Below are 27054 nucleotides of genomic sequence, written 5' to 3'. Positions count from 1 at the left end.
AGTTTCTTTCTCTCAAAATTTACATATCTAAGATGTTAAAGAACAGAATCCTTTCAATTTGCATTTCTGTTGGAATTTTATCTCAAATATTTTGTAAATAGTCTCACTTCATACTGAAAAACATAATACAAATAATCTCCTTATAGACTAGCATACATATTTTAAGATAATATTAACCTAGAGTGCATTTTTTTACTCTTAATATTTCCACATTTCATCATTTTTAAGATGAATACATTTTCACATTTTAACATCTCTGAAATCAGCATGTGTTTAATAATCACTGGTAGCCAGCAGCACTTGTAACATAGTCTTTGCCTGCTCATATGTGAACCTACAAATAGGTCTTCACATATTGTTGCTTCAATTACATTATGTACATTGTCCTCTTCATGGTGAGTTTAACTGCCATTTAAAATGTTTTTAAGGCCGGGCGCAGTGGCTCACGCCTGTAACCCCAGCACTTTGGGAGGCCATGGCATGCAGATAACCTGAGGTCAGGAGTTCAAGACGCACCTGGCCAACATGGTGTAAACCCCATCTGTAGTAAAAATGCAAAAATTAGCTGGGTATGGTGGCACACACCTGTAATCCCAGCCACTAGGGAGGCTGAGGCACAAGAATCGCTTGAACCCAGAAGGTGGAGGTTGCAGTGAGCTGAGATCACACCACTGCACTCCAGCCTGGGCAACAACAGCAAAACTCCATCTCAAAAAACAAACAATAAAATGTTTTTAGAAAGGTTGTTAATACAAAAGGCTATATTTTTATGTAGAAAGGTGTGGAACATAGAAGTGAGGCATAAATTTATTATTAATGAAGCAAATATTGATGGAAGAATGCATGCAATCCCGTATTTTTCTTGAGGGAAGAAATCAAGAGGTTTACAAGACCTAAGAAAGGAATAGTCCCACAAATAGACAAAGCTGTGTTATCTTCTCTTACCAAATAGCATCTGAAAAGATTGTCTATCTTATGCCAAGCAATTCAAATGAAGGGGGGAGAAGTTGCCAAATCCTTTTTTTTCTTTTTAATATAAAAATTTTTTATAGACAGGATCTGGCACTGTTGCCCAGGCTGGAGTGTAATGGGGCAATCTCGGCTCACTGCAACCTCTACCTCCCAGGCTCGAACCATCCTCCCACCTCAACCTCCCAAGTAGTTGGGACTACAGGTGCCCAGCACCACACTCAGCTAAATTTTTTTTTATATTTTTGGTAGAGACAGGGTTTCGCCATGTTGTCCAGGCTAGTCTTGAATTCCTGGATTCAAGCAATCCTCCGGTCTCAGCCTCTCAAAGTGCTGGGAGTACAGGTGTAAGCCGCCACGCCCAGCCCCCAAAGTGACAGACATGTCAAATTACCAAGAAGCTAGTATAGCCAACTCATATATCATTTGATATTGTGTCAAAGTTTAACTACTACGACTTTTCCTTCTTAATGGCTTATAAAAGTATACTGTAATTGATGGAATCTGAGTTTCAATGAAATATAGTATTCCGTAAACATTTTCCATTTCAGCACTGTCTTCGTATCAAATCATTAAATTGATTTTGTCATAAAATATAATCCATCAAAGTATACTTTTAAACGTTTAATTTTTAATCTGTCACTATTACACATAATGTTACAAAGAGTATTTTTGTAAAGTGATCATTCTCCTTCCATAACATTTCCTAAATATAATTTCAGGAACAATTTTTATGCTGTTCTAAAAAATGCTGAACTAATTTATAAGACTATCAGCACTATAAATAACAGTTTCTCTGTGGTTCCACAAGCAACATATTGCTTTTGAAACTTAATTTTGCTCATTTAAAATATATTAAAAAATAAAATGTTATGGAATTGGGTGGAGTTTTTTGGATTACTAGTTTCCCTTATTTAATTTCTGGGGTTTTTTTCTGTGTGAATCATGTCTTGTCTATTCATCAACTTGGGAGCTCCCTTGAGTTATTATTCATCTGAATAAGTTTTAAAATATTAACTATTTGTAATAGTTAATATTTACTGCAAGTATTTTAGATTCATAAATTTTAGAGATGAAAAGTACCTCACTAAGCAGACCAAATCCCTCACTTCATAAGTGAGAAAATTAATCTAAATCGAAACAAGTGAAATGACTTGCCCAAAGACATATGCCTACTTAACTGCAGGACCAGCAGCACCCAAACCTAGATCTCCTGGCTCTCTATCCACTTCTCTTCCTACCCTACAAAATTATTTTTAATCTCCCACTGTGTTATGGGTATAGGAAAAAAGCATACCACAATAGTGTCAGTGTGGTTTACAGCAGTGGTCTGATTGGAGGAAAAAAGGTGGCTTCAAGAGGCCTGTCAGAATCTCCAGAGTATTTTTCATCTTTACGTATATGACTTCACTAACATCCATAGAAAACTGCTGGGGCTGAACACAGTGGCTCACGCTTGTAATCCCAGCACTTTGGGAGGCTGAGGTGGGTGGATCACCTGAGGTCAGGAGTTTGAGATCAGCCTGGCCGGCACGGTGAAATTCTGTCTCTACTAAAAATAAAAAAATCAGCCAGGCCTGGCAGTGCACACCTGTAATCCCAGCTACTTGGGAGCGGGAGGCAGGAGGATCACTTGAATCCGGGAGGCGGAGGTTGCAGTGAGCCAAGATAGCGCCACTGCACTCCAGCCTGGCAACAGAGTGACAGACTCCTTCTAAGAAAGACAGAAAGACAGACGAAAGACAGAAAGAAAGAAAGAAAGACAGAAAGACAAGAAAGACAAGAAAGACAAGAAAGACAGAAAGAAAGACAGAAAGAAAGACAGACAGAAAGAAAGAAAGAAAACTGCTGGTAATTTGGGGTGGGTAAAGTGAGAGGAAAGTATTGACCCTATAGCCCTACCTTGGAGGAACCATCTTCTTCCACTACATAATAATCCTGCTTAGTTCATATGGTGCTGACCCTACTTCTATCCTCCTCTGGGCATTGGCAGGCAATCGAAGCATACAAACAAAATACTTCATTCACTGGCCACTTTGTTCATGGATGGGCAAATCATAAGTCAGGCCAATCAGAGTTCTCCCAAGACGTGTGCTGAAGCTATAGGCTACGGGTACAATGTAGACTGGGACAATTAAGAGACATCTTTTCAACTTCCAGAAAATCTATCCGAGAATGAAGCCCGACAAAGCCAGGACCCCAACATACACAGCAGCTATATATGGAATTGGCCCACCTTTGAATATAGCCAAAAATGTTCCTTCTGCACCTAAGCTAGCGTGACATTCTTTTGGTTACTCACAACTGAGTTTCTTGGATCACTCCAAGCCAATGTACATTTCACTCCTCGCCAATGTACATTTCACTCCTCACTGCATTTAATGAAAAACTACTAATGAAGAAAGTATGTCATTTCCCTTATGTGTGTTGGCAAGGATAAAAGGTTGAGAACCAGATTTAAGGGATAGCGTGTTTCACAGAAAATAAAATAGAATCAGTGATGCAAATTTGTAACAGCATATATACCAAAGCAAATTTTAAAATGCCATTACTACGTTTTGCAACTAAAATTCAGTTAGGTATGTCATGGAAGCAGAAAAATTGATTCATTAGCAATAGCTACAGTTTAATTTTTATACTTTTTCCCTTTTAAATTAGATGCTTAACTTTTTAAGAATTTAAGATTAACTGGATTTTATAAATGATTACAATAACTGTATTTTAATATTTTCAGGATAAGGCCGGGCGCGGTGGCTCAAGCCTGTAATCCTAGTGCTTTGAGAGGCCGAGGCGGGCTGATCACAAGGTCAAGAGATCAAGACCATCCTGGCCAACATAGTGAAACCCCATATCTATTAAAATACAAAAAATTAGCATGGTGTGGTGGTGGGCACCTGTAGTTCCAGCTACTCAGGAGGCTGAGGCAGGGAATCCCTTGAACCCGTGAGGCGGACTTTGCAGTGACCCGAAATCACGCTACTGCACTCCAGCCTGGTGACAGAGCAAGACTCCGTCTCCAAAAAAAAAAAAAAAAAGAAAGAAAGAAAAAAAAATTTCAGGATAAGCACATATAGATTTTAAATAAAAACATTTATATTCAATGTAATTATTATTTGCCACTATGAAGAACTCAATTTAGAATAGTTAACCTTGTATCCTAAGAATATAATGGTGGGGGAAATGTTAGTTTCCCCTAGAGAAGACTGAGGAACCCTTCACGTTACTTATTAAGCAGACATACAAACAGGGCTATGAGGTTGGGTAAATAAAGCAAAGTCCTTGAGTCATGTAAAGGTAATTTTATGCATACCTGAGAGTTCAGTCAATTTTTCAGCTCTTTTACTCTTAGTCACAATTATTCCAATCTTGAAATAAAAACAAAAATTATTATTAATCTAACAAGTTATTTCTTCCCATTAAGAATATATATAACTATTCCTGTAGATCATATTGGGGCAGAAAAAAAAAAATTTACATAGCTAAAATAAACTAGTAATTACAAAAGAAAGAAGCAACAGGTGAGAAACTTTTTCTCATGGTGTTTTTGGCAAATAAATTTAGCTATGAGTTCACCATACATTGTTTAACTTTTAGAGTTATTATGCTTTTCATTTTTAAGTATACCGGAAACTGGTTAAACAATTTGGGTAATTCACAAAATACATGTCCAATTTTTAAAAATAAATTACATTTGGAAGCAAAACATGAATCTAATTCTGAATTCTATCATTTATATACGTACCTGACTAATAGGATTTTGATCAAAATATTCCTCTACAAAGTATTCCAACAACTGTTTAAATAAAAAAAGACATACTAGATAAAGGCAAAATAACAATCATAAAGAACATGTCCAAGTGATGTTTCAAGCATCACTTCTTATGACTTTTAAACTTACAGATTTTCAAAAAATTTTAAGTAATAAAAATATTAAACAGTAAAAACTTTAATTTGAAATGGTGGGTAATGAGATAGGTTTGAGCTAGGTTTTAAAAGATGGAACCATTTGGATGTGTCAGAAAAAATTTCAACGAGGAAAAGATCCAATGAAGAGAGATGGGAGAATGAGCAGAATTGAGAATAGGTTTTGATAAATTAGGAATAATATGAACATATTTGTAATCTGAAGAGACAGATTTAAGTAAGGCAAAGGAGAATGAAGATTCAATAAAGAAAAGGGATAACTGACAAACCAAGATCCTGACGTGAGGTGGGAGGATAGAAATTAAAAACACAAATAATTAGCTATGTTGGTTTAAAATTTCCCTAAATGACCTGGCAGTACTTCTACTTAGCTATCATTAGTACTAACTAAAAATACAAGGCAAAAAATAAAAAATATTGCATTCTTTAAAAATATCCTTTAGAATCCAGTGTTCTTCCCCACTTTCTTAGTAGAAGTTTAAGTGATTTTGGTATAAATTTAAATGATTTAGTATAAATTTAAATTTTACCTTTAAAGTACATGTCAGTCTATTAGGCTTTAAGTCTTGGTCTTCCATTGTTCTTGATCCATCTACTACCACATAAAGGTGGCGCATCTACCAGAAAAAAGAAAGGGCCAATTTCAAGTACTTGTTTTGTTTTGTAGAAACTGGGTCTCACTCTGTTGCCCATGTTGGTCTCAAACTCCTGGGCTCAAGCAATCCTCCTGCCTTGGCCTCCCAAAGTGCTGGGATTATAGGCATGAGCCACTGTGCCCAGCCTCAAGTGCCATTTTGATTAGTAAAAATAGCATTTAATAATTTCATATTCTATGCATATATTTTTAATGTATTCTTTTAAAAACTTTGTTATTTCACTATTGTTTTTTCTAGCAAGTCAGAATATTTCTCTAACCTAAACTAGTTCTGTACTAGTAAAAAATAATGACATACCATTCCAAGTCGAACTTGTCCATGGTGCTCAAATACTCTGTTAAAATTACACAAACATTTTAATGGAATTCAATATACTATCCCCCCCAACACACGAAAAAATACAACTTTCCAATTGACCTGCTTTCTCTTTTTTTCTAATTCTGATTAAGAATGTCATAATGTGCATTTTTAGTGGAGTAAATAATTAACTTATGGAATACAATACACATAATTATAGGTATTGTAGATAGTCTCTAAAGACCATTTCCTGCTGAGGCAAGGGTAGGTGGCTAGTTCTTTCCCCATAGTCAGAAGGCAATAGGTCAGTTTCCTTGAAACAGCTGAAGTGAAGTACTGAGGAGTGTTTATAGATAGAAAGGCTTAAAATGAATATATTTTACCTTTTTAACATACGTAGGAAGGTTACATACCTTTTTCTCTTTGCCTTGAATAGAATGTCTTCTATTGTAGCTTTAAGTGATCCAGATTCATCTTCTTTAAGAATCTCCCTATAAGTCATAATTATTTGTTTGAAAAGACAAGCTAAAATGATTACTAGCCCAAATAAAATGAAAATATACGTCCACACAAAGATTTGCATGTGAGTGCTCATGGCTGCATTTACCTAACAGCCAAAAACCGTAAAGAACCTAAATATCCACAGACTAGTGAATGGATAAACAATAATGTGGCATAACCATAGATGGGAATACTATTCAGCAATAAAAAAGGAATGAAGTATCAATACATGCTGCAACATGGATGAGAAATAAGTGAAAGCCAGCCACAGCAGACCACCATGCTATAATAAGTCATGCATTGCTTACTGACAGGGATACGTTCTGAGAAATGCATTGTTAGGTGATTTCATTATTGTGTGAATATCACAGGGTATACTTACACAAACCTAGATGGTATAGCCTACCCCACGCCTAGGTTATGAACCGGTACAGCATGTTACTATACTGAATATATTAAAGACAACTGTAACACAATGGTCAGTATTTGTGTATCTAAACACACATAGAAAAGGTATAGTAAAAATACTGTATTATAATATTATGGGACCACTGTCATATATATATACAGTCTATCTTTGACCAAAACATCATTATGCGGCGCATGATTGTATATGATCACATTTTTGTGAAATGTCCAGAAAAGGTTAAAATTTAGAGACAAAAAGTAGACTAATGATTGCCTACAGGTGGAATTAAATCCAGATTAAATTAATTGTAAATGGACATGAAGGATCTTACTGGAGTGGTTACAATGTTCTAAAACTGGTTTATGATAATGGCTGCACAGCTCAGTAAAGTATTAATAAAAAATCACTGAATTGTACATTGGAAATGAGTGAATTTTAACAATGTAAAATATACTTTAATAAAGTTGTAAAAAAAAAAAAAAAGACAATGTCTAAAAGAAAAGACAGGGCAATAATGCTCTCCTTACCATGTTCTTTCATAGCCTCCTTCCCATCGCTTAGTTCTTTCAGGTTCTTCATCCATTTTTTCAAAACTGTATTTTATTATTCAGTAATCTATAAAAATCATTAGAAGGTAAGTTATCTAAAGATGTTTGTTACAAAATGCATCCAATTAAATTTGAAAATTAGACACATATATAAAGTAAAAAAAATTGAATGCCAGGTCATCTTATTCTTTGTATTTTACTCAGTAATTGTCATTAAAAATCTTCATAGAACTCCATTTCTCATTTTCAAGAAATAATATGAACATGTATACACAAACTTGGTACTAATAAAGCATCTTTTTATGATTTGTAAAAGAACAAAAATGCTTTATAGATGTGTCACATGACAAAACTGCTTTATAGATGCTTTATAGATGCGTCACATGACACATGACTGTAGAATTGTGAGGAGTCAGTATGGGTATAAACTATTATAGCTGAGTGACATGTGATTCATTGTAATATCTTTGTGTATGTCTGAATTTTCTCATAATCAAAAGTTTTGAAATCACATTTATTATTTATAAATGGGTAAATGCTATGGCTCATAATTCAAAAAAAAGGACACAAAATTAAACATAGTTCTTTGAGACATCTCCAAACTGCTTTCCACAGTGGCTGAACTAATCTACATTCCTACCAATAGTGGATAAGCATTCCCTTTTCTCCACAACCTTGCCAACATCTGTTATTTTTTGACTTTTTAATAATATCCATTCTGACGGGTGGTGAGATGGTTCCGTGGTTTTGATTTACATTGTGGTTTTGGTTTGCATTTCTCTAATGATCAGTGATGTTGAACATTTTTTCATATATTTATTGGACACATGTATGTCAACCCAACAATCCCAATACTGGGTATATACCTAAAGGAAAATAAAATCATTCTACCAAAAGTATACATGCACTCATGTTAATCACAGCACTATCCAAAATAGCAAAGACACTGAATCAACTTAGATGCTCATCAGTGGTGCACTAGATAGAGAAAATGTGGTACCTAATATATCATGGAATACTAGCAGCCAAAAAAAAACAACAAAAAAACCCCACAATGAAATCCTGTCTTTTGCAGCAACATGGATACAGCTGGAGGCCATTATCCTCATTGAATTAACAGGAACAGAGTCCCAACGCAGTGGCTCACGCCTGTAATCCTAGCACTTGGGAGGCCGAGGCAAGTGGATCACCTGAGGTCAGGAGTTCGAAATCAGCCTGGCCAACATGGTGAAACCCTGTCTCTACTAAAAATACAAAAAAATTAGCCAGGCGTGGTGGCGAGCACCTGTAATCCCATCTACTTGGGAGGCTAAGGCAGGAGAATCGCTTGAACCTGGAAGGCAGAGAGGCTGCAGTGAGCCGAGATCGTGCCACTGCACTCTGGCCTAAAAAAAAAAGGAACAGAAAACCAAATACAGCATGTTCTCATTTACAAGTGGGAGCAAAACACTGAGTACACATGGACATAACGATGAGAACAGACATTGGAGACTACTAGATGACGAAGAATGAGAGAGAGTGAGGGTTGAAAAACTGCCTATTAAGTACTATGTTTACTACCGGGGTGACGGGATCATTTGTACACCAAACCTCAACAACAAGCAATTTATCCATGTAACAAACATGCACACGTACTCCCTGAAAATAAAAGTTGAAAACAAAACAAAACAACAAACAAACACAGGCCAGGCCCAGGTGCGATGGCTCCATCCCTGTAATCCCTGCACTTTGAGAGGCCAAGGTGCGGATCACCTGAGGTTAGGAGTTCAAGACCAGCCAGGCCAACATGGCGATACCCGTCTCTACTAAAAATACATAAATTAGTTGGGCATGGTGGCGGGTGCCTGTAATCCCAACTACTAGGGAGGCTGAGGCAGGAGAATTGCTTGAACCTGGAGGGCAGAAGTTGCAGTGAGTCACAAAAAACAAAAACAAAAACAAAACCAGGCCAGGTATGCTGGCTCACACCTGTAATTCCAGCACTTTGGGAGACTGAGGCAGGTGATCACTTGAGGTCAGGAATTCAAAAATTAGCTAGGAGGTTGGTAGGGACAGGTGCCTGCAATCCCAGCTACTAGGGAGGCTGAGACAGGACTGTTTGAACCCAGGAGGCACGGAGGCTGCAGTGAACCAAGATCATGTCACTGCACTCCAGCCTGGGCAACAGAGTGAGACCCTACCTCAAAAAGAAAGAAAAGAAAGGAAAGAAAGAGAGAGAGAGAGAGAAACAGGCACGGTGGCTCATGCTTGTAATCCCAGCACGTTGGGAGGCCGAGGCCAGCAGATCATTTGAGGTCAGGAGTTCGAGACCAGGCTGGCCAACATAGTGAAACCCCATCTCTACTAGAAATACAAAAATTAGCAGGGCATGGTGGTGCACACCTATAATCCCAGCTACTCAGGAAGCTGAGGTAGGAGAATTGCTTGAACCTAGGAGGTAGACACTGCAGTGAGCCAAGATCGTGCCACTGCACTCCAGCCTGGGTGAAAGAGCAAGACTCTGTCATTCATTCATTCATTCATTCATAAATAAATGTCCTCATCATACCTCCACCCTCCCCAATGCAATCTCCCTCTCCACTCCACCACCTCCTGACTCACTGCAACCTCCGCCTCCCGGATTCAAGTGATTCTCCTGCCTCAGCCTCCCGAGTAGCTGGGATTGCAGGTGCGTGCCACCATGCCCAGCTAATTTTTGTATTTTTAGTACAGTCAGGGTTTCGCCATGTTTTGTATTTTTGTAGAGCCAGGGTTTCACCTGACTTGCCAGGCTGATCTCGAACTCCTGACCTCAAGTTATCTGCTCATAAATGGAACATTTTTGTTTGTTTTTTGTTTGGAGACAGAGTTTCACTCACCACCGAGGCTGGAGTGCAATGGCGCGATCTCGGCTCACTGCAACCTCTGCCTCCGGGTTCAAGTGATCCTCCTGCCTCAGCCTCCCAAGTAGCTGGGATAATAAGAGCCTACCACCAAACCTGGCTAATTTTTGTGTTTTTAGTAGAAATGGGGTTTCGCCATGGTGGCCAGGCTGGTCTCGAACTCCTGACCTCAGGTGATCAACTCACCTCGACCTCTGAAAGTGCTGGGATTACAGGTGTGAGTCACCGCACCCAGCCTAAACTGAACATTTTGCTCTTCCCTGTTTTCTGTTACATATTGCGAACTTCAAAAATGAAAAACTCACATAACGTTCTCAATGTTTTAAAACTCAAATTCTTGGCAGGGCACAGTGGCTCAAACCTGTAATCCCAGCACTTTGGGGGGCCAAGGCAAAAGGATCGCTTGAGTTCAGGAGCTCAGATCAGCCTGGGCAACCTTGTCTCTACAAAACATCAAAAAATTAGCTGGGCGAAGTGGCGAGTACTTGAGTCCCAGCTACTTGGGAAGCTAAAGTGGGAGGATGGCTTGAGCCCAAGCAAGTCAAGGCTACAGTGAGTCATGTTCACTACTGCACTCCAGACTGGGTGACATAGTGAGACCCTGTCTCAAAAGAAATAATTATAAATATATAATATATATTATAAATATAAAAATAAATAGCAACTGAAAGACTTTTGGATGATCGTATCAAAGGACTTCTTTTTTTTCCTTTTTTTTTTTTTCCTGAGACAGTCTTGCTCTGTCGCCTAAGCTTGGAGTGCAGTGACACGATCTCAGCTCACTGCAACCTCCACCTCAGGGTTCAAGCAATTCCACTGCCTCTTCTGTCTCCGGCATAGCTGAGATTAAGGCGCATGCCACCACAGTTAACTTTTTTTTAGTAGAGACGGGGTTTCACCAGCCTGTTGGCCAGGCCTTGTCTCGAATTCCTAACCACAACTGGTCCTCCTACCTCGGCCCTCCAAAGTGTTGGGACTAGAGGCATGAGTCACCACGCCCGGCTAAAAGGACTTCTTTTTTTTTTTTTTTTTTTTTTTTTTTTTTTTTTTTTTGAGACGGAGTCTCGCTCTGTCGCCCAGGCTGGAGTGCAGTGGCCGGATCTCAGCTCACTGCAAGCTCCGCCTCCCGGGTTTATGCCATTCTCCTGCCTCAGCCTCCCGAGTAGCTGGGACTACAGGCGCCTGCCACCTCGCCCGGCTAGTTTTTTTATATTTTTAGTAGAGACGGGGTTTCACCATGTTAGCCAGGATGGTCTCGATCTCCTGACCTTGTGATCCGCCCGTCTCGGCCTCCCAAAGTGCTGGGATTACAGGCTTGAGCCACCGCGCCCGGCCTAAAAGGACTTCTTAATTAGAGCTGCCTGCAATGGGAAATCAGAGACTGGACAGGAGGTATTAAGGTCCCTAAAACTGCAGACGTTCAACGGGAAGTCTGATTGTAAACATGCACGCTGTTTAAAGGATTCATGCATCTTGAAGATTGACTTTGTAAAGATCTCCAATGGCCTATCATTTCCCAAGAGTCCATCTTCTTCTTAAAAATATCAGTGAGGCCGGGCGGGTGGCTCACACCTGTAATCCCAGCACTTTGGGAGGCTGAGGCGGAAGGATCACGAGGTCAAGAGATCGAGACCATCCTGGCCAACATGGTGAAACCCCGTCTGTACTGAAAATACAAAAATTAGCTAGGCGTGGTGGCGCGCGCCTGTAGTTCCAGCTACTCAGGAGGCTGAGGCAAGAGAATCGCTTGAACCCGGGAGGTGGAGGTTGCAGTAAGCCGAGATCGCGCCGCTGCACTCCAGGCTGGCGACAGAGCGAGACTCCGTCTTGGTGGGCGGGGGGAAATTAAGTGATCTGTTTCCTGGAATCCAACCCCAAACAATCCACATTCCTCAGCATAAGCCTACTGGTGTGATTCCCATTACATGAGCTCGGAATGCTCTCTGGAAACAAATGAGAGCACCAAACATCCCAATTTAAGAAGCTTCTCTTCACACCTTACCCTACCAAGCTATGTGAAACTGGCAAGGCTGATTACTGTCCTTGTTTTTCAGGTATGGGATTCAGGCTCAGAGGGTGGTCACTTTCTCAAGCGGGTCACAAACTCGAACCCTGAACCATCATTTCTAAAAGTCGCGCTTTTACTTAGGGAGGGACGGCCTGCAGTCCCCCTCCCTACTCTACGCCTCCCCACACGAAAGTTACCTTCCTCTGCCTTCACAAGCTCCTTCACATCCTCCTTCCCTATGAGCACAGGCAGGGCAGTTCAGCCTCCGTTCCCCGCCACGAAAACCCTCCCAGCCGCCTACCTAGCCAAGCAGCCTGCCCCACCTCTGCGCCACACAGACTTCCACCCGCGGACTCACCGGCCCGGCTAGAAGGACTCTCAGCCGGAAACTCCGCCCCGCCGCTTTAGAGGCGCCCCGGAAGTCATTCCGCCTCGCGCTGCGGCCAAGGCGAAACGTTCCGGATGGTGCAGGCGACAGCTGCCGGAGCGGGGCGCTCTGGTGCAGGGCATGCCCGCCGCTGAGTTGGGGCGCGGAAAGGGATTGTCTTCCAGCTGGACTTCGCAGAGAACTGGAAAACAGTGATCGCCATTCGCTCTCGGAAGGTCGAAGGCTCTGCAGCCGTCGACCTGGGTTCTGAGGAGCTCGATCTTGTTTTTCTACCTCTAAAAAGTTGAGATAAAAGACCCTGGCTACAGAAGTAAGGCCAGAGTTATCCTTGCTTCTTGCTGTGTATTTCAGGACTCTTCCGTTGCTCTTGCTGTTCATTCAGCAAACATTGAGCATCTACTTTGAGCCTGATGCATGTCTAAGCACTGAGGAAATAGCAATGAAAAACTGACAAAAATCCTTACTCTCGTGAAGTTTTTCTCCAAGGGGAGTAAGTATGAAGAAAAACATATACTATATGAAATGGTGATAGTGCTGTGGAGAAAAACTAAGCATTGAAGGGGAAAAGTTGACAGTTTAAAATAGGATGGCTAGACCGGGTGCGATGGTTCACGCCTGTAATCCCAGGCATGGTGATTTGGGAGGCCTAGCGGGGATGGATCACCGGAGGGCAGGAGTTTGAGACCAGCCTGGCCAACATGGTGAATTCCGTCTCTACTAAAAATACAAAAAAATTAGCCGGGTGTGCTGGCAAGCGCCTGTGATCCCAGCTACTCGGGAGGCTGAGGCAGGAGAATCACTTGAATCCAGGAGGCAGAGGTTGCAGCGAGCCAAGGTCGCACCTTGCACTCCAGCCTGGGTGACAGAGACTCCGTCTCAAAAAAAAATAAAGTAGGGTGGCCAAAGGAGTCCTCGCTGAGAAGACAGTTAAGCCATGACCTGAATGAGGAAGGGTGTTAACCCTGCTGATATCTAGGGGAAAAGCTCTTCAGACAAAGACAGCTGCAAGTGCAAAGGCCCCGTTAGAAGTGCATTGGGGTCTTTGACGAGTGCAGGAGTGAGCAGGGGATGAGTGATGGCAGCTACAATCAGAAGGGTAAGGTGGGGAGGAGAGGCTGTGAGCATTGTTAAGAACTTTGCCGGGATTGTGATGGCTTGGACCAGCAGCTGGTGAGAAGTGACTGAATTCTAAATCTTACTGATACACTGGATGTGTGTTATGAGAAAAGAATCAAGGATACCTCCAAAGTCTTCAGCTGAGCAACTGAAAGGTTGGGGTCGCAATTATTGAAATGTTGGTGGGGTGGGTAAGATCAATTCAGTTTTGGACAAGTTGTCTGCCAATTAACACAAGTGGAATTATTGGCATTTCCCATACTTGAGAAATGGAGAGGCAGTGCACCCCCAGATGAGAAGAGGATTAGGAATAACAGAAAGCAACTGCAGAAGCTGGGGCCTCTTTCCTTCCCCATCAGCATATTCATCCCCTCCGTTGCCTTTATTGTTAAATATTCTTCCCATCTCTGTTGTCTCCCTCAAAAATATAAACAGAAGGTATCTTGCATAGCAGTGGAAAGAACAGCCCTGGATTTAAAATCAGGTTCTGACATAGTGGCTGGGTGACCTCAAGCAAGTCACACCAAGTCTATGAACTAATGTGTAAAATGGGGTTGTCTCCACCAACCCTACAGGGCTTAGTGGCAGCTCTGTAATCAGTCTCATTTCCTCCCAGAAGACAAGATTTTATTTAGTTATTTGTGTTGGCTTTGCATGAACACGATTTTAAAAGAGAGAGGAGGGGAAATTAGTATCACAGTGCCAGGAAGCTTCCATGCTTGCCTCCCTCCCACCTTTGACCTCATTAGAGGACTCACACCCAAACTCCACACTTTTCCGTTTGTGCCCTTCCTTCCTATCCACACTTTTGCTTCCTTCCATCTTAACTGACCATCCTATTTGCAAGATGGGATGCATTCCTCTAGGACAAACAGCCTAGAGGAATCCCAAGCCCCAAGTTTCTTGTATATGTTTGTTATCCATCAGCCTGGGAAGACTTTAAGGAAAATCAGGAAAAGGATAGAGGATTCCCCAATAAATGTAAAGCATATTTGCAGAGAGGAGACTAAAACAGTTCTCCTAACTGTAATATTTGCTCTGTATAGATTTTAGACATGGATGTTAAGATTCAACTAGGAATGGTACTAAAGCAAAACAAAATATGCATAAATCCATAATCTCTTGGCGTGATTATGACTGACATATTCTAATCATGTACAAGTGGTAGAATAAATTATCCAACCTACTCAGATGTTTTTTCAAATTGTAAAACTAAAAGACATATAAACTATATGTCTTTTATATGTCTTTTATAACATATAGACTATATGTCTTTTATAACTATAAAGAATGGAATAAATCTGCTCTTTGCCCACGAGTGGCCAGACACAATCAACAGGATTAGGACATTCACAATCAGCTCAGCCAACGGAATCAAACAGATATAAAAAGCATGCAACTTGAAAGACTGGGAGAGCTGATTCCCTTACAGGGAAACTAAATCATTCCAGAAAGCCTCATCTAAAACCTCTGTAATTGACAACAGTATCTAACGATCTTGATCTTGATATGTAAGTATTTGCTCTAACCTAAAGAAGCATTTGTTTATCACGTACAAATATTTAGAATGCCAATCCTGCATTCTCTGCCTAGAATTCAAAAGAATTCTAGGCTCTAAGGCTGCACCCAGCACAGATCAATCATATGGGATTGGATGATACATGCACTTCAAAAAACACAATTTGCGGCCGGGTGCGGTGGCTCAAGCCTGTAATCCCAGCACTTTGGGAGGCCGAGGCGGGCGGATCACGAGGTTAGGAGATCGAGACCATCCTGGTCAACACGGTGAAACCCCGTCTCTACTAAAAATACAAAAAACAAACAAACAAACAAAAAAAAAACAACTAGCCGGGCGAGGTGGCGGGCGCCTGTAGTCCCAGCTAGCTACTCAGGAGGCTGAGGCAGGAGAATGGCGTGAACCCGGGAGGCGGAGCTTGCAGTGAGCCGAGATCCGGCCACAGCACTCCAGCCTGGGCGACAGAGTGAGACTCCGTCTCAAAAAAAAAAAAAACACAATTTGCAGCCCGGTGCGGTGGCTCACGCCTGTAATCCCAGCACTTTGGGAGGCCGAGGTGGGTTGGATCACGAGGTCAGGAGATCGAGACCATCCTGGCTAACACAGTGAAACCCCATCTCTACTAAAAAATAAAAAAAAAAAATTAAAAAAAAAAAATTAGCCGATCGTGGTGGCAGACACCTGTAGTCCCCACTACTCGGGAGGCTGAGGCAGGCCAATGGCGTGAACCCGGGAGGCGGAGCTTGCAGTGAGCCGAGATTGTGCCACTGCACTCCAGCCTGGGCAACAGAGAGAGACTCCCATCTCAAAACAAAACAAAAAAACCCACAATTTGCTTTTAGAAAACTTGTTAAAGTTTTACCTTCTGGCTTTGAAAGATAGGGGTAGCTAGGCATATTTACTTTTAGACAAGGACTGAGTCACACATTAACTACCTCCTTAACTATTAGATTATTACAAATGTATTTTACAGATACAAAAAACTGAAGTACAGAGAGGCTAAGTTAATTTCTCCAAGGTCCCACAGCAAGTAACTGCAGAAGGGCAAAGCAAAAATAGGACAACACATGTAGGCAATACCAAGCAGGTCTTGTGGCAGCAACTGGAAACCTTTTGGAGACACCATTCTGCATTTTGTTGTAGTCATACACAAACCTAGTTATGTATCCAGGCTTCTTTCTCATAATGCCAAAGTAGCACTATTCTAATTTACTAACACAACGTTTTCTAAAAACTACCCAAATTATTGAGGTGTTTTTGCTCACTTCTTCCCATTAGAATAAATGTAGACAATAAGAAAAGCATGAGGGATGACGTAGTCCTCCATCAAATTTGTCCTTTCACACAAGAGATGGCATGGTGTAGTGTAGCAGAATCATAAGCTGCCAGGAAATTATGAATTCTGTATTCCTTCAGCTGAGTCTTTGAAAAAGTCCAGATGGGAAACACTTCCATCCTGATGCTGAAGGAAGGAGAATGTCCTTGTGTGAGGAATTCTCACACCAACTGAACCTAAGGTCCCTGGAGCCATGATAAAAGCACTCTTCTGCCCTGATTCTTCTTTACACATATGTACCCATTCAGGTCTTTACAGATATTTCACAGGAAGCATTTATGTTACAAGTACTTAAAATGCACTCAAAATTAATATAGAACACTTTATTTACATCAGAGTGATCTCACATTATCCAATCCATTAACAAAGTCAACACAGGATGGAAGTATAGAATCTAACAGTCCAAGAGACCAAGATCCTAATCCCTTGTTTTGCCACTTGCTAGTGTGACAATGGCCAGTTAATCTATCATATCATTAGTTCCTTGTCTGTAAAACAAGAATAAGAAATGGTCACATATCAAAAGATCGTTGTAAGGATTAAATATCCTATATGTACTTATGTGTATATAACTTATTTACTATAAATACTAGTTGACTTCACTTTATTTCAAAAACTATGAAGCACATATGACAAAACATTAACAGATGTTATTTCTGGGTGGATGGTACTTATATTTTATACTTTTCTGTATTTAAAATTTTCAAAATAAAATAATGATCCTATATACTTTTAATACAAAGCCACACATGTAGGGCATCACTTTATATACAGGGAATCTTTACAAAATGAACTATGTGCTATCACAACGAACTCCTTAGAACAACAGTTTATAACAAAGCAGAATTCCAGACAAGAACCACAGGTCAGAAATGGAAGGGATGGCGGAAATCTAATCTAAACCTCTGACTTTCTAGACTAGGAAACTTTCTGAGTGGCTTTTCAAATTTACATCCAGCTAGTTAATGCCAACACCAACAGAAACACTCTGATCCTGGTTTCCTAAAATGGTATTTAGTATAAATACATGTGAAAATTTTTCCTATTTTTAAAATTTCAAAGTCCAATTTTATAACACAATTTTACAATGCAAATTCTTGCTATTTTACCTTCTGGATTCAGCTGAATAGTTTTGTTTTGTGAAAATACTGACAAACTTGCCTTCATGAATTAAGTACACTGACTTCCAAGAACAAATTGTTAAAAATTTAACACAGAAAAATCAGTTAAAGGTGCTCGAGAGTCCTTTTCATTTGGTATAAATCCAAAAGCTATGAAAATACCTTTTCTATTATGTGCAGCATGCAGAAAATTAAGAATTTATTCAATTTGCAGAAATAAATCAGTGATATAATGGAAACATTTAAAATTTTATCTCCGGAAAATAATTCAAAATCATCTATCAAAAATTATAGGCTGGGCACAGTGGCTCACACCTCTAATCCCAGCACTTTGGGAGGCCGAGGTGGGCAGATCACCTGAGGTCAGGAGTTCAAGACCAGCCTAGGCAACATGGAGAAACCTCATCTCTATTAAAAATACAAAAAAAATTAGCCAGGCATGGTGGCGCATGCCTATAATCCCAGCTACTTTTGCTTGAACCTGGGAGGCGGAGGTTGCGGTGAGCCAAGATCACGCCATTGCACTCCAGCCTGGGCAACAAGAGCAAAACTCCATCTCCAAAATATATATATATATATAATTTATATATATAAAAATATATATAATTTATATATATATAAACATATATATATTATACACACACACACACTTAGGCTGGGCGTGGTGGCTCACGACTCTAATCCTAGCACTTTGAGAGGCCAAGGCAGGTGGACCACAAGGTCAGGAGTTCAAGACCAGCCTGGCCAATATGGTAAAACCCCATCTCTATTAAAAATACAAAAATTAGCCAGGCATGGTGATGGGCACCTGTAGTCCCAGCTACTTGGGAGGCTGAGGCAGGAGAATCGCTTGAACCCAGGAGGTGGAGGTTGCAATGAGCCAAGATAGCACCACTGCACTCCAGCCTGGGTGACAGAGTAAGACTCCGTCTTAAAAAAAAAAAAAAATTATATACCTAAATATCTGAAATGCATACTAAAGGTCACAGATTATTCTAAAAAAAGGTTTTTCGAAAAGTCTAAGCTGGGATGGTCATGATCAACTTGGTCAGCACAGTGCTATCAACTAATTTTACTAATAAGAATCTGAATTTTTAAAAAAGTGATACAATTTAAGGGCACCATTTGAAATTATTTGGTATTTCGTGGTATAGCATTCTATTTGCAGACATACCAGCATTCTTACAGCCAAAGGATTGGGAAACGACTAACCAGCACAGCACCCAAAAGAGTATAAACAACAACAGATACAACTCCTGAGTGTGGTTTTCCACAGCTGTATGTTAACAGCACTAACAACATCAAACAGGTTATTATGGAAAGAAAACACCAGGTTGAATACCTTATAAAATATGTATAGAAATTGAACATTCCTGTAAGATACAGTTCAAGTCACAATTGAATTATAAATGTAATCAGATATTCTGATATAAAGAAAAGGTTTAGTTGGTTTTTTAAAAAATGCATGTAAACCATAAAAGATAAAAAGTATTTAAAAATACACAAAATTCTAACCACTGGGTTTAAACTTTGATCTTAAAAAAGTAAATGTATATTTACAATCTTTAAATTTCACACATTTGTTACTTTTACATGATCTTTATTATTTAAGAAAAACTTTTAGCCATTTATATGACAGAAAAAAATAGGGAGGCTGGTAGATCATCACATATATAGTATCTAAAATATGAAAGGCCAGGGAGTTTATTATTAATGGAGTCATAAAACAGACTTAACCAAAAGTGTGTGCTAGGAAACAAGCAGTTTCACTTCAGAGACTTCATTGCAGGAACCCAGTTTCCTTAAGTGGAAAAAAGTGATTATAAATAACAGTTATCTGAAGGGTGGTTGAGAGGATTAAATGAGATCACCTATGCAAACAAATACATGTAGGTATTAAGACAACATCTGGGGTGTGAAAGTTTAGTTCACACCAGAACCTTCCTTTAAGGCTTAAAAACCTCAAACAGTATTTCATTCTTAATACAAGAACCAATGTTTAAAGCATAAAATCCTTAATTGGAGTGTTCAGCCCAGTTGATTATCAAAAGCTATTTATAAAATGCTTCAATACTGATGATATTAAAGCAACCAAAACTTTGTGATGCTCACAAGGTTTGGCTTCCTGGGTTATGGTCCAAAGTCATTTGCCTTCTGAGAAGAATGCAGAGATGTCAGATACTTAATTTCTCAAACAACTTGGCATCAGCCTTCTATGTTTTCTGTCTATCATAGTCTCCAACCATCTTCTTGATGTGTGACAATTTGCTCTTTAACTGCTTGCAATGATCCTTCTTACTTTTGTAATCTGCAGACTAAAAAGGGAGAAAATGAATCACATAAATTCAACAAAATAAAAACAGGTCTGCTAGGAAGGCAGAGGTGAACAAAAAAATGGAATATTTAGTCAGAGAATTGTTGGGAGTGTTAATTGAAGTAATACACTCAAGGTGCCTGGCAGTATCACTAACCACACAGGCAGCTGATTCTGTTTGCTCAGTTCTGTCTTCTAACCTGGGTTTTTCAAAAGGATACCCCATTTCTAAAAACCTGTAAAATGACCAAGAAAACTTATCAGCCTTTTTGCTAACAGATCATCTAAAACTGTAAGTAAAACAAGAGACTGGTGATCTCAGTTGACTGGGGAAAGGGAAGCTGAATAGGGGATAAGTGAGATGGGAAATTTTACTGTATACCCTTTAAACTCTTATTGCAAATCATGATGCCTGTAATTGATAATTTTTTGTTGTTGTTGTTTTTAGAAAGGGTCTCATCCTATTGCCCAGGGTGGAGCGCAGTGGTACAATTATAGCTCCCTGCAGCTCTGAACTCCTGGGTTCAAGGGATCCTTTTGCCTCAGTCTCCCTAGTAGCTAGGACTACAAGCACGTACCACAGCACCTGGATAAGTAATTTACAGAAATTTTAATATAATTTTTGTTAAGGTTTTAAGTCAATAGTGACTGACATGCCAAGTGTTAGCAACGATATAGGGCAATAGGAGTCTGTAGCGGTTGATGGGAAAGTAAACTGGTACAACTACTTTGGAAAGCCATTTGACAGTATCTACTAGCGCTGGATACACAAATGCCCATCACTTCTATGTTCAAACATTTACAAATATGTTTGAAGCTGTGATATTTTTAAATGCCAAAAATTGGGAACAACCCAAATGTTCATTAACAATAGAATGGATGAATAAAGTTGCGTTTTATATACAACACTACACAGCAATAAAAATTAATCAACCAGCCAGGCATGGTGGCTCATGCCTGTAATCCCAGCACTTTGGAAGGCCGAGGCAGGTGGATCACTTGAGGCCAGGAATTTGAGACCTGCCTGCCGAACATGGTGAAACCCCATCTCTACTAAAAATAGGAAAATTAGCCGGGTGTGGTAGTGCTTGCCTGTAATCTCAGCGGCTCGGGAGGCTGAGGCAGGAGAACTGCTTGAACCCAGGAGGCAAGAGGTTGCAGTGAGCTGAGATCATGCTACTGCACTCCAGCCTGGGTGACAGAGCGAGACTCCCTCTTAAAAAAAAAAAAAAAATCAATGAACCATGGCTGGGCATGGTTGCTCATGCCTGTAATCCCAGCACTTTGGGAGGCCAAGGCAGGCGGATCACCTGATGTTGGGAGTTCAAGACCAGCCTGGCCAACATGGCAAAACTTTGTCTCTACTTGGTGTGTGCCTGCAATCCCAGCTAGGCTGCAGGAGAATTGCTTGAACCTGGGAGGCGGAGGTTGTAGTGAGCCAAGATTGCGCCACTGCACTCCATCCTGGGCAACAGAGCAAGACTCCGTCTAAAACAAAAAAATAGTAATGAACCATGAATGGACCCTTACAAACACAATACTGAGCAAAAGAAATCACACACAAAATACATACTGTATGGTTCCATTTATGTAATGTGCAAGAGAGACAAAACTCTATAATGTTAGAAGTGAGCATGGTGGACCCCTCTGCAGAGAGTGTAAACACTGGAAAGGAGTACAAGCATGGGGTGGGGAGGTACTGGGAAATACATTTCTTGATCTGCAAACACAGGTATGTGGTCACACTGTGAAAATTCATCATGTTATACACTTTGATTTGTACACTTTATGTATACTTCAACTTTTACAAAATACATAAAATAAAAAATGAAAAACATGTAATAGAAAAGCTCTTCCTCCAGATGAGTAGGTATGGGAATTAAAAGAAAAAGAAGAGGAGGAAAGTTCTTCCTACAAGAACGATCTCGGATACTTACTCCCTTCACTTGCTTCAGTCTATTGTATTCATCAGCAGCAGCCTATTAATGAGAGACACAAAGGAATATGTTTACTGGGGCATTTTATCTTTCAAAAGTAACATTCCTGATGTTATACTTTGGAGCTAAAAGTGACAGCTTATGACAAAAATATAAGCAATTAAAAGAACAAAGTCATAAAGCTCTTAAAACTCATGATCAGTAGGAAGGTCTGAAGGAATTCAGTGAAGAGATATTTATGATACTGTATCTTTCACATTCCACTCACACAGGCAGGTAACTATCTGTTCTGCTACTTCTCATCTCTCCTCATGCCAGTCCCCATGCTACACTGACACCAGGAAGATCTTTTCAAACACAGCGCTGATCAGGTAATATCCCACTACAAAACTGGTCTGAGCTTCCCATTAACTTCTCTCTTCATCCAGTTTCCTACCTTTCCAGTCTCAGCACCCATCATCAGCAACTCCTTTAAAAACTGAAACATGTTAAATGCTTCAAGATTTTGATCATGTTTTCCTTATGGCTGAAATCATGCACCTCCCCGCACCCTTCTGTCTGGAAAATTCTTAATGATTCCCTCACTGTGAAGCCTCGAAAGACTTTATTTCTCCTATGAGCAGTTAAGTTATAGTGCTTTCTACACATGATACAAATACAGCATTAATCATATTGTCTAAATTGGTTAGATGTCAGTTTTTTTCTTCAAATATGAGCTCTTTGAGGGTGGGGACAGGATTTTATATATCTAACCTCAGCATTTCCACATCAAAGAGCAATAAGTGATCAATACATGTTCACTAAATTAAGAAAGATCTATAACACCCTATAGAAACCATAAAAGAAATACATAAATCTAACTATACAAAGATGTGAATATATCAAAACTAAAAAGCAGATCACTTCAACTGAAAAATGGCAGAATATCTAATTTTTCAGGTGTAAGTGACATGTGCATCAAATGAGCCCTGTATTGTATCAGGAGGGGGACGCAATTAGTGCAATCTCTCTGGAGGGCAATTTTGCAACAGAAGTTTAAAGATACATACCCTCTGACTCTCAGCAATTTCACATTCTGGAATTAGTTTTAATTAGATAAGCAGGCTGGGCGCTGTGGCTCACACCTATAATTCCAGCGCTTTGGGAGGCTGAGGCAGGCAGATCACCTGAGGTCAGGAGTTCGAGACCAGCCTGACCAACATGGCAAAACCCCGTCTCTACTAAAAATACAAAAATTAGCCAGGTGTGGTGCTATATGCCTATAATCCCAGTTACTTGGGAGGCTGAGGCAGAAGAATCACTTGAACCTGGGAGGCGGAGGTTGCAGTGAGCCAAGATAGAGCCATTGCACTTCAGTGTGGGCGACAGAGCAAGACTCTGTCTCAAAAAAAAAAAAAAAAACTAGATAAGCAGACAAGAGTACAAAAATGGAGAGGTTCACCAGTGCATACTGGTACTACTGGAGTAGGGGGAGACATACTTAAATGTCTATCCATAGAAAATGACTCTTAAATTATGATGCAACCATAAAATTGAAAGTTGTTTACCTAATTTTACACATAAAAAACTTAAAACTAAGTAGGTCTTTATTACTGATATAAAAAAAAACTTGCTGTTAAGAAAAGCCAGAAATAAGCAGTGCAAGAAAGTTTTGTTTTGTTTTTTTTTTAAAGATAAAACACCACAATGATAAGAGTACATCAAAGGGACACAGGAAGCAACTGAAAGAGTTCCCAACGGTCAAAGTGAGAACAATTAGAGCTACAAAGTAAAGCAGCCTTGGATTATAACTCACAGTATAAAACAGATATCCATGAGTCCACAGTTACGTAAGTGATTGATCAATAAAGGAACAAATAAACAAGAAGAGACTAATCTCCCTCTAAAAGGTGGTGTAACTACATTAATTTCAGTACGTATACAAAATACAGTATGAAAAGGATGGATTTAAAAAAAAAACAAAACCCAGTAACTCTACATGGACAAATTCTATCTCAGCCAGGTGATCAAGGGAGGAAAAAAAAGATAACTATAAACTGTTGATTTAAAAGACAGGAAGAAAGTAAGTGGAACATGGAAGATGATAGATGATGTTTCCTTAGAGAAAGTTATATGTACCTCGGTGACTCCTGCTTGGAGAGATTGTTTTAACAACTAATATTTTGGTGATAAGGATTTCTTGATGGTAGGATTTAAGGTGATTTCTTTTTCTTTCTTTTTTTTTTTTTTTGAGATGGAGTCTTGCTCTGTCGCCCAGGCTGGAGTGCAATGGCGCAATCTCCACTCACTGCAATCTCCGCTTCCCGGGTTCACGCCATTCTTCTGCCTCAGCCTCTCATGTAGCTGGGACTACAGGTGCCCGCCACCACACCCGGCTCATTTTTTTTTTTTAAATGTATTTTTAGTAGAGATGGGGTTTCACCGTGTTAGCCAGGATGGTCTCGATCTCCTGACCTCGTGATCCGCCCGTCTCGGCCTCCCAAAGTGCTGGGATTACAGGCGTTAGCCAACGTGCCTGGCCACGGTGATTTCTTTTTCTGTATACAATTCTGTGTTAAGTTCTTTTCTACAGAAAGAATGGCTTTATAAATAGGAAAGATAATAGGGCTATTTTATTATTATTATTATTATTATTATTTTTGAGATGGAGTCTCACTCTGTTGCCCAGGCTGGAGTGCAATGGCGCAATCTTGGCTCACTGCAACCTCCCCCATCCCAGGTTCAAGCAATTCTCCTGCCTCAGCCTCCCGAGTAGCTGGGATTACAGGTGTCCACCACCATGCCCTGCTATTTTTTGTATTTTTAGTAGAGACGGAGTTTCGCCATGTTGGCCACGCTTTTCTCAAACTCCTGACCTCAGGTGATCCACCCGCCTTGGCCTCCCAAAGTGTGGGGATTATAGCCGTGAAACCACCATGCCCAGCCTGGCTATTTTAAATAGGAAAGCATAGATGTACATAGAATAGTGCTTTGTAGGGGCTGGGCACGGTGGCTCATGCCTGAAATCCCAGCACTTTGGGAGGCTGAGGTGGGTGATCACAAGGTCAGGAGATCGAGACCATCCTGGCTAACACGGTGAAACCCCGTGTCTACTAAAAAAAGAATACAAAAAATTAGCCAGGCGTGGTGGTGGCAGGCACCTGTAGTCCAGCTACTCAGGAGGCTGGGGCAGGAGAATGGTGTCAACCCCGGAGGCGGAGCTTGAAGTGAGCCAAGATCGCGCCACTCCAGCCTGGTCGACAGAGCAAGACTCTGCCTCAAAAAAAAGGAATAGTGCTTTGAAATTCTTAACTATTATACATTAGTTCAGTCTTCTATTAGAAAAGAATTTCATACAAAACCCAATCTCAACTATTCTTCAATGAAACTGCAGTTTGATAATTACTAGCACATTTTAATCAACATTAATATAAAGGATGCTGTACCTCCACAGATAAGATTCAAATTCTGCATAATATACAAATATTAGGTTGAATTTACCATGTACTCTTCACTTTCTTCTCTATAGTCATCCAATTCTTTATCCAAACGGGAGAGTTCTTTATTGATCTCATCAAGTTCTGATTGTAAGCTCTTGTATTCCTGTAGGCCAGTGTCAAAATTTCTCTTGTACAGTTGTCTTTGTTGATCTGAAGTGATAGGTGGATATTCCCTAAAAGGTGAGAGAAAATGACTACATATGTATCCTTAGCAGACATAAAATTCAGTGCTCCTTCCTCAAAGATAATAAAGCTGGTGGGGTATGGAGAATGACATTTTCTTGTTTCCTTTTTGTTTCTTATGGGTAAAGAGAGAGAGAGTACAAATAGGTTCTATTAAGAGTGACTATATATTACTGCTCATTTTTTAAAAACTATGCCGACATAATTTGCAGAAATAATTTTGAAAATCATTTACAAAATTGAAGGTACAAGTCATAGGAACTCATTTATGCTCCATACACAGTATCAATAGTGGACTACTTATGTTTCAAGTTTTTATTTCTTTTTTTTCTTTTTTTGAGACAAAGCCCGCTCTATCACCCAGGCTGGAGTGCAGTGGCACAATCTCGGCTCACTGCAACCTCTACTTCCCGGGTTCAAGCGATTTTCATCCCTCAGCCTCCATAGTAGCTGGGATTACAGGCAGCTGCCACCATGCCCAGCTAATTTTTGTATTTTAGTGGAGACGGGGTTTCACCATGTTGGCCAGGCTGGTCTCAAACTCCTGACCTCAGGTGATCCACCCACCTCAGCCTCCTGAAGTGCTGGGATTACAGGAGTAAGCCACCACGCCTGGCCTGTTTAAAGTCTTAAAACTGGAATTCTGGAACACAAAGTACGCTTTGATCACCACAGTGGCAGCACAGCTGACTGGAAGTGGCTGTTTCCTGCTACCACCCATAGTTTTCAGACTGGTTTATTTATTTTTTGCTCTTGTTTTTCCAAAGTGGAAATAGCTTATCTACTTCTTTCATAATAAAAATAGACATTAAAAATGTACATGTATAAAAACATGTGCTCATTATTAAAATAATCTGGCAATTCATTAAAGTATAAAGAAGAAAAACTGAAATTTTGTATCACATGTATCTCTCAATATGCCAGCTACTCCTTACATAGGAAGATGATGCCATCAACCCATAATCCATAGAGAAAATACTCTGAATCCTTTCACAGGACTGGAGTTTCACAATGATGTGGAATTTCAAATTTTAGATCTAACAATCTAGTATCTTCATTTTACAGAGGGGAGAAATTTAAATGATTTGATCCAAAGGGAAATAAGAATTCAGATTTTGAAAATTTTCAGGCTGGGCACAGTAGCTCACACCTGTAATCCCAGCACTTTGGGAAGCCAAGGCGGGTGGATCACCTGAAGTCAGGAGTTTGAGACCAGCCCAGCCAACATAGTGAAACCTTGTCTCTATTAAAACCTCAAAAATTAGGCCGGGCGCGGTGGCTCAAGCCTGTAATCCCAGCACTTTGGGAGGCCGAGACGGGCGGATCACGAGGTCAGGAGTTCGAGACCATCCTGGCTAACACGGTGAAACCCCGTCTCTACTAAAAAATACAAAAAAACTAGCCGGGCGAGGTGGTGGGCGCCTGTAGTCCCGGCTACTCGGGAGGCTGAGGCAGGAGAATGGCGTAAAA

General features: G+C 40.2%; 2 protein-coding genes across 10 annotated transcripts in view; both read right to left on the bottom strand.

Moving 5' to 3' along the window:
- Positions 1-12587, bottom strand: part of GTF2H2 (general transcription factor IIH subunit 2) — a 34631-nt gene extending 22044 nt beyond the window's left edge. Inside the window, exons 1-7 of one of the 6 annotated variants that reach the window (XM_015140186.3) lie at positions 12392-12587; positions 7284-7371; positions 6260-6337; positions 5847-5883; positions 5424-5510; positions 4712-4762; positions 4280-4334 (exon numbers count right to left, since the gene is read on the bottom strand). In XM_015140186.3, coding sequence (XP_014995672.1) covers positions 4280-4334; positions 4712-4762; positions 5424-5510; positions 5847-5883; positions 6260-6337; positions 7284-7339 — 364 coding nt within the window. In that variant the 5' untranslated portion in view covers positions 7340-7371; positions 12392-12587. Of the gene's footprint in view, positions 1-4279; positions 4335-4711; positions 4763-5423; positions 5511-5846; positions 5884-6259; positions 6338-7283; positions 7373-12391 lie in introns of those variants that run through there. The other 5 variants (XM_015140188.3, XM_015140187.3, XM_015140190.3 and 2 more) reach the window with 5 other exon arrangements.
- Positions 12588-19250: 6663 nt separating this feature from the next.
- Positions 19251-27054, bottom strand: part of OCLN (occludin) — a 60248-nt gene continuing 52444 nt past the window's right edge. For all 4 annotated transcript variants that reach the window (XM_001094789.5, XM_001095022.5, XM_078004856.1 and 1 more), the window contains exons 7-9: positions 25403-25574; positions 21923-21964; positions 19251-19986 (exon numbers count right to left, since the gene is read on the bottom strand). In XM_001094789.5, coding sequence (XP_001094789.1) covers positions 19885-19986; positions 21923-21964; positions 25403-25574 — 316 coding nt within the window. In that variant the 3' untranslated portion in view covers positions 19251-19884. The remainder of the gene's footprint in view (positions 19987-21922; positions 21965-25402; positions 25575-27054) is intronic.

This window comes from Macaca mulatta, chromosome 6 (assembly GCF_049350105.2).
Source record: "Macaca mulatta isolate MMU2019108-1 chromosome 6, T2T-MMU8v2.0, whole genome shotgun sequence".
NCBI classification, from domain to species: Eukaryota; Metazoa; Chordata; class Mammalia; order Primates; family Cercopithecidae; genus Macaca; species Macaca mulatta.
This window is presented reverse-complemented; position numbering and strand designations above follow the sequence as displayed.